Source organism: Otolemur garnettii, unplaced genomic scaffold, assembly GCF_000181295.1.
Source record: "Otolemur garnettii isolate 467f Iridium unplaced genomic scaffold, OtoGar3 scaffold00014, whole genome shotgun sequence".
In the NCBI taxonomy this organism is placed as follows: Eukaryota; Metazoa; Chordata; class Mammalia; order Primates; family Galagidae; genus Otolemur; species Otolemur garnettii.
In genome coordinates this window covers 12600779-12609209 of record NW_003852409.1, presented here as the reverse complement: position 1 = coordinate 12609209, position 8431 = coordinate 12600779, and the positions used below count along the sequence as shown (strand labels likewise).

The following is an 8431-nucleotide window of genomic DNA, read 5'->3' as shown; positions in this document are numbered from 1 at the left end:
GCCGTCATTGTTGTTTGGCGGGTCCGGGCTGGGGATTCGAACCCGCCACCTTAGGTGTACGTGGCTGGAGCCTTAGCCAGTTGAGCTATAGGCGCCAAGCCAGCACAGTGTTTTTCAACCTGTTTTATCTCATAGCACACTTGAACGTACAGTTAAACTTCCCAGGCACATTTATAAAAAAAAAAAAAAAAAAAAAAGAGTAAAAAAAAAGCATACATGTACTTACTGTGCTTTGAACTTCTTTCAAAAATAATTTAATTAGTGGTCTTTAAAAATTTTTGCAGTGCACCTAATGTCCTCTCAAGGCATAACAGTGCGCTGTGGCACACTGATTGAAAATCACTGCCCTTGGAAGTCTCATAAGTACAGTAATGATGTGATGTGCAGGTGTTAAGATAGCATATGGGAAGGAAATCAGTAAATGGAGAGGGAAGATTTCCCTCAGGAGGTTGACTGAGCTGAGTCTCAGTTGAATTGGTGTCGTGTGGAGGAGGGCTGAGGGTTGGAGAGTAGTCCAGTCGAGTGAATGAGTCCATCCCAAGGAGCAGTGTTTCATAGATATTTCCTAGTTCCTCAGGCACCTGTGAGTAATTCAGCATTGCTGGAGTGGCAGGTCATGAGGGTAGAATGAAGTCAGTGGGATAGATTTTGATTAAGTTTGTGATAGGGAACTTGGACATTTGGGTTATAGTTGATGAGCTATTGGAGGTTTTGGTGATGAGAGGTTTAAAGAGATTTTTTTTTTTTTAAAGAGATTTTTCTATAGAAAGATTGCTCTTGGCATTTTTGTTTGTGTGTAGAGGACAGAAACTAGAGGTAGGGTGATGAGGTAGGAGGTTGTGTAGGAATCTAGGTGAGAAAGGAATGAGGTAGGTGTGGGGCTAGAAAAGGGAATAGATTCAGGAAAAACTTGATTCTTGAGATGGGAGTACATTTTTTTGGAATTATCTGAGAAACTTCATTAGAATATATGTACATGGTTCCCCTCCTACCCTGGGCCTATTTAGAGAGAAATAAATAGACTTTGGTGTATAAAGTAGAAGAAAGAATTTAGTGGGACCCCAGCCAGGTGATGGGAATAAAGATGCTAGTAACAGAGAAGGCAGTTGGGGAAGTGCTGGTTTATAAGGGGTAAAAAACCTGGTGAGTTCTATTTTGGATTTGTTGACTTGCCAAATGGGATTTTTAGGTGAAGTAGGCAGATATAAGGGGCTGGGTGTTATTGGTATATAGGAAATCCTTATTGTCTTGGGAGTAGATGAACTTGTTTAAGGACCAGATATCGTACTAGAAGAATCTAGGATCCAGGGTGGAACTTTGGGGACTGTCCAGCTTTGAAGACTGTCAGAGAGAGAGTAACCAGTACATAGCACACCTGGGGATAGGAAAGTGTTCTGGGCTTGTTTCTTCCCACTCACTTTTTTATAAAGAACTTAATGCAATTAATCGAGAGAAAGGTATTCAAAGTTAGGGTGTTAGGTCTTAGAAATGCATTTATCAGTACAAAAAATATTACTCTATAGAGTGATGAATATTTCCCCTCTAATCCAGGGGTCAGCATACTTTTTCTGGAAAGGGCTTGGTAGTAAATAGTTTTGGCCTTGTAGTCTCTGTTGAGACCCTGTGAATGTGGAGGAGTGTGAACACCAGAACCAGAATACCCTTGGGGACCTGGGGAAGCAGCTTCAGTGTCTGCCCAACTCTGCTGTTGTGTGAAAGCAGTTACACACAATACATAAGCATACCTGTGTGTCAGTGACTGGAAAAGCAGATGTAGGCTGTAGTTTAGAGATCCCTGCTGTAAACTGGTCACTTATTATCTGGTCTCATTGGAAGAGTTCTCTTGCTTTTGCCCTTTGGTCCTTTTCCTCTGTGGAAACTTGTAGGCAGACGCCCAGGCTGTGTAGCAAGATAGGCACTGCTGTGTGTTCACAGCAGTGAAGTGTGCTTTGAGGAATTGTGGTGCTCTGACTTGAGCAAGACAGGAAATGGTCATTGTGACCCATGATTTTTTTTTTTTTTTTTTGAGACAAAGTCTCACTATGTCATCCGTGGTAGAGTGCTGTAGTGTCACAGCTCACAGCAACCTTTTTGGGCTTAAGAGATTCTCTTGGCTCAGCTTCTGAAGTAGCTGGAACTATAGGAGCCCGCCACAATGCCTGACTATTTTTTGTTGCAGTTGTCCTTGTTGGTTAACTGGCCTGGGCCGGTTTGGAACCTGCTACCTTCATTGTATGTGACTGGCGCCGAGCCATTGTGACTCATGATTTATAAAATTATTAAAGCCCTGGTTCATCAGAGTCAGAATCAGTGGTGGGAGGGAATTGTTGGGTCCTGGGTTTGGCTGATGTTTTTAGGACCCTGTTCATAGTACCTCTTGCAGATAGATGCCACATCTTACCTCCAGGAACAGAAGTTGTTTCAGCAGCTTGGCTTTTATCTTGGGTGTAAGAGAAGCATTATAATTTAGAAAGAATCCGGTTTGGAAGGCAGAAGCCCTGTTGTAGTTCTGGGTTCTGCCACTAGGGGGTCTCAGTCTGCAGAGGAGCTGGACTAGTCTCAGTCTACATGGGGTAGGTTGGAGACATTAAGTTGAGTGAAAACTTACAATCAGAATTTTATTCCCAGGTCTTGTCTTAGGGTCTTATGTTTTGGATATAATATATAAATTCTTTAATTCATTCCTGCTTGTAAGGTGAGGATGAGATTGCTGACTCCTTCATTAAGGGGATCTGTAATAGAAAAGATAGCATTAAAACACTTTGCAAAATAAGGGAGAAGTCACAACTTTCTATTTGTAAAATAAGTAACAAAATAATGAAGGACGTTTCAAATTCTTCAAAATTTCCGGGCATAGGGGCTCACGCCTATAATCCTAGCACTTTGGGAGGCTGAGGCGGGTGGATTTTCTGAGCTCACAGGTTCGAGACCAACCTGAGCCAGAGCAAGACCTCATCTCTAAAAATAGCTGGGTGTTGTGGCGGGCACCTGTATTGTATAGTATAAATTATCTGAATTTATACAATGTGGGATTTGTAGTCCTGGCTACTTAGGAGGCTGAGGCAAGAGAATCCCTTGAGCCCAAGAGTTTGAGGTTGCTGTGAGCTATGATGCCATGGCACTCTACCAAGGGTGACAACAGTGAGACTCTGTCTAGAAAAAAAAATTTTTTTTTCAAAATTATTGGTGCAGATAACATGGAACATAGTTTTTAAATATTGACTGTTGCCTAATTTATTGTGAGGTCTTAGACTTCAAGAAGAATAGCAGCGAAACTGCTTTTATTTCATTTCACATAGCTTATTTGGTTGTCTTGTATTTATTTTCTCAACCAATTTTGTTCTCTAGGCAAGTTTATCACTGTTGGATGGGGTAAGAAGGAGACACAGTTCCACGGATCAGAAGGCAGGCAAGCAGCCTTTCAGGTGCAAATGGTAAGGTTGGTTTATTAGATAAAGAATCTTGATCAGAACAAGTGGAAGTTCTGTCACCAACTCTTAGGTGTCCAGTTAGAAGCAGTCATGAACAACTTTCTTCTGCTTAAATTAAAGCTGTTTAGTGCCCTGGGAAAATGAGTCACCCTAGAAAGATCCTTTTGTCTTTTTTATTGCCGTTGCTTTGGGATTTATTTTCAGTGCAGTGCATGATGATAACCAGTATTCGTCACCTAGCTTAAAAACTCAGCATCACAGACAGAAATGAAACCCCCTGTGTAGCCTTTCCCCATGTCCTTCTGAGAGCTGCCATCTGTGTTTACTGTGGATGATTTGCACATGTATGCACTTTCCAGTCTTCTGATGTACTCTTGGGGCACCTGGAGAAGCAGCTTCAGTGTCTGCTCTCACATGAAAGTTCTTTAAATCTTAATTTATATAGTATGAATAATTTTAAACACATAAAGTAAACAATATTACTCTTGTGTAAAATTAATGCCCCAGGAAGATGTGCCCTGTTTGTCTTCTAGCGTACTGCCAAGCATCTTTCTGGGCAGCAGATGTCTATCAGAGAAGTATAGATCACATTATCATCATGGCATTTGGTAGCTGTGAAAGCTCGATAAGCTTCCTGACATTTATGAGCCTTATATTCTTGTCTATAAAGGGGACATAATGTTTCCTTACAAGGGTTGAGATTTGTAGTTAATAATACAGAGGGTGCCAAAAAATGTATACACATTTCAAGAAGGGAAAAAATGTACTAAAATTGTAATACTGAAGTCATATTTGACTTACGCAGTTGTAAGAGGTGCCCAAATGTGACTTGTATTCATTTTTTGTTATCAATATATATTAAGTATTATAATTTTAATAGTTTTTTTTTCTTTCTTAAGATGTTAGCACTTTTTTTGGCACCCTCTATATAAAAGTGCTACCACAGCATCAGCACAGAGTAGGTACTCAAATGGTAATTGCTGCTCTTATGTTAGAATTTTAAAATTCTTTAAAATTTTTGAAATTTTAAAGAAAAAAATGTTTTTGTGTCAAAACAGCTGTTGTGATTTAAATATGCATGATGGGTCTAGTGCTAAAAACTATCTAGTAGGATTAGTAAAGGATTATTAGAGGGCAGAAAAATGGAATAAATATTCCCAGGCGATGACCTTACTTCTTTGGGGTGATCCTCTATTATTCATTTTTATGCCTAATTTTGAAGTCATTTTTTTTGCCACCCCTGAGTTTATGGGCATGGACCATATATTTTTCATTTAAAAAATAGTACTTTACTGATATGTGTAATATATGAACTTTATAGATATTATGCTAAGTGAAAGAAGCTAGTCAAAAAGGTCATGTATTTATATGAAATGCCCAGACTGGGCGAATCTGTAGTGACAGAAAATAGACTGGTGGCTGCCTAGGGCAAGAGGGGCAGGGTGGGGAGGGAGTGACAGCTAGGTTATGGGTTTTTTTTGAGTGTTGAGGAAAATGTTAAAAATTTAGATTATGATGATGGTTACACAGCTTTTTATGTATACTTAAAAAACGTTGAATTGTGTACTTCAAGTAGGTGAACTGTAGTAATGTGTAAATTATATCCCAATAAAAGGTTAAAAAAATAGTACTTTAGGGAATCTGTAGTAGTATTCAGAGGGCAGCAGTTTTTCATACTTGATTCAGTTCTGGAGAATACATGTTACCCCGATACCTGTTTAGAGTTGTCTTAGTATTGCCAAAATTAGGTTTTGTTCTTAAAATAAAATAATTTAGATAATGGGGGAAAAAACCTGTATTCTAGTAGCTAATGTACTATTTGGTAGGCTATTCTAGATTTTGTTCATGAACTTTTTCTAAAAGCTTTCTAGGACCTTGTCTTGATTTGGAAGCTCATAGCTACCTTTCAGAAAACCAAACAAAAATCCTTGCTGGTCAGACATAAGTACTCCAGTGAATGGTTTGGGTTTTAAGTTGTATTGGTCCAGCACTCAGCTCTTACTGCCTGGACTGTCCTGCTGCCCAGTAACACTGATCTAGGAGGTTGCATTCCATGTTCTTGACCTACTCTCTCAGATGATAATCATTCATTTATTCAAAAGCATTTCTTTTTTTTTTTTTTTTGAGACAGAGCCTCAAGCTGTCCCCTTGGGTAGAGTGCCGTGGCATTACAGCTCACAGCAACCTCCAACTCCTGGGCTCAAGCGAGTCTCCTGCCTCCGCCTCCCAAGTAGCTGGGACCACAGGCGCCCGCCACAACGCCCAGCTATTTTTTGGTTGCAGCCATCATTGTTGTTTGGCGGGTCCGGGCTGGGGATTTGAACCCGCCACCTTAGGTGTACGTGGCTGGCGCCTTAGCCGGTTGAGCTGTAGGCGCTGAGCCCAAAAGCATTTCTTGAGCACCTACGGTGTCAGGCTCTGTTTGAGGCGCTGGATATAGAGCAGGAAACAAAACCCCTACCCTCAGTGGAGTATACATTTGTTGGAGGAGATGGACATTAAAATAATGCTAATATGTAATGTACCTGGGAATGAAAAATGGTATGGAGGGAAATAAAGCAGGATAAGGAGTGCCAGATAACAGGTGGGATGGCACGGGGTTCCACTGGATTATGGACCTGAAGGATATAAGGGACTGAGCATTGTGAATATCCAGGGAGTTCTATTCTAGGCAGTTCAAACAGCCAGTGCCAAAAACCTTAAAGTATCATTCTGGTGAGTGTTCAAAAACAACAGAAAGGTGACCAGTATAGCAGTATGTCTTTGGGGAAGGAGGTAATGGTAGGATAAGAGGTCAGAGAAGTGATGAGGGTGGTTATGCTTTTGTAGCCCCATGTTACTACTTTCACTTTTACTCTAGTGGACAATGGAGCCAATGGTGAGTTTGAGCAGAGTGACAGGGTCTAATTTATGTTTTCAGTGGACTGCTCTGGCTGTTGTGTTAAGTGAACCGAGAGAAACCTGAGTCGTCATGGGAACCTTTTTCACTAATTCATGTGTGTTCTGGAGAGAGTGGAGAGGTGGTACAGAGTGGTATGACTTAGCATTTTGAAGATAGAGCTACCAGATTTAAAATAGGTCAGATATGGGTGTGAGAGAGAAGATTTGAGGATGATACCAAGGGTTGGGCCTGAACAAACAGATGCATAATTATTTGTAGAAATTTCTGTGAGCTACCCTTCTACGATAGATAATTTAGTAATACCCTGCTTGCCACCTGCATTTTCTGTTTTATTTCCAAGTACATTCCGTGTAACTCATATTTCAGCCCTTAACCCTTGAAGTTTGTGTTCCATGCCATAGGACATTTTCATTAAGAGTTAGGTTACTTAGGTATTCTCCACTGTGAAGACTTACGGTACGGTACTAGCAGCATTCTGACCTGGGCTCTTACTGGAATGTGATGATAAATGCTGAGGTGGTCATCTGTCTCCCATCCCAGAGCATTGTCTTCAGGGTGTTTAGGGTTGAAGTGCACATGGCGCTGGAGACTTCTCTTCCTCTTGCTCTGTGGAACACAGAGTACTGTGTGTTTTCGTCATTGCTGCTGCCTTTCCCACCTCTCAGGCTCTTCCCCTACTCCCCTTCCTCTCATCTTCTTAACTCTTCTGTGTCCTGTTGTGAAGCTTACATAATAATTACATAAACAAAACTCTTTTATATTCAGACAAACAGAACATTCATTCTCTATCACTGATAGCTGAAAAGTTTATTAGCACGTTATATTTAATATCTAGGTTTGTAGCTCTTCTGTTGCTGGTCTCAGAGGCTACTTTTTCTTAATGTCGTAAGAGGAACTTTTTTTTTTTTTTGATGATTTCTGGGCCTAAGAGCCCTTGTAGGAGAGTTTCTGAGGGTTCTATGAAGCTGGTTTTTAAAATAGCTTAAACCTCATATAAAAGATTTATATTTAGTGGCTGAAGGCTTTTTGATTCTGAGCTACTTAAGGTACTGCCCTAATACTGTGTAATGTATAATATATCTTTTTCCTCTCTGTAGCACGAGTCTGCTTTGCCTTGGGATGACCATAGACCACAAGTTACCTGGCGTGGGGATGGACAGTTTTTTGCTGTGAGTGTTGTTTGCCCAGAGACAGGTATGAAAATAAAATGGAGTCAATGAAAAAATTTTTTATCTTATTAAAGCTCAGGAAAGCTTTTTTCCTTTTTCTTTGAGTGGGGCATTAATTACACAGATGAGATGAAGAGTGCTGTTTTACATGGTAAATGAGTTTAGAGTTAAGTAGAAGAGTCCGCTGGGGCCATCTGGTCCATCTTCTCATCTGGTGGATACAGATTGTTAATACGATCAATCTAATTGCCTTCATAAAATCATGGCAGTTTGTATATATAAGGCAGGTGTTTGTAAAGTTCTGGCTTGACAGCATTTATCACAATGTGTTCAGTGTGTATTTGTTTCACTCTACCTACTGCACAGGGGCACGGAAGGTCAGAGTGTGGAACCGAGAGTTTGCTTTGCAGTCAACCAGTGAGCCTGTGGCAGGCTTGGGACCAGCTCTGGCGTGGAAGTGAGTGGGAAAAGAAACCTGGGTGTTTCTTCCTCAGAGAAATTCTTGGAACCAGGGTAGAGGTGGTGGTACCCATTGAATACAGATGTTTGTATAACACAAATGCATATTGGTTTTTTTTCATTTGGTTGTAAGGCAGTATCTGGGGTTTTCTTGGGGGGAGGAGGCAGGGGGAGGTTCCCTTCTCTGAATTCAACTTGAATTAGATTCTGAGCTTCTTCATAGATCTCATCATTCTAAGGCCCCATACATTTTACATTCTTAATACTTTTTTTTTTCTTTGAGACAGTCTCCTTTTGTCACCCACAGTAGACTGCTGTGGCATCCATAACTCACAGCAACCTCAGACTTTTGGGTTCAAGTGACCCTCTGGCCTTAGCCTCCCAAGTAGCTAGAACTACAGGCAGCCACCACAACACCTGACTAGTTTTTAGAGATGGGTCTCACTTTTGTTCAAGCTGGTCTCAAACTC

The 8431-nt window shown here is 40.7% G+C and overlaps 1 protein-coding gene across 1 annotated transcript in view; it reads left to right on the top strand.

The window, feature by feature from the left end:
* The window catches only part of ELP1 (elongator complex protein 1), a 79042-nt gene that overhangs the window by 12966 nt on the left and 57645 nt on the right, over window positions 1-8431 (top strand). The window contains exons 6-8 of the mRNA XM_023510557.1: window positions 3349-3434; window positions 7431-7527; window positions 7869-7959. Coding sequence (XP_023366325.1) covers window positions 3349-3434; window positions 7431-7527; window positions 7869-7959 — 274 coding nt within the window. The remainder of the gene's footprint in view (window positions 1-3348; window positions 3435-7430; window positions 7528-7868; window positions 7960-8431) is intronic.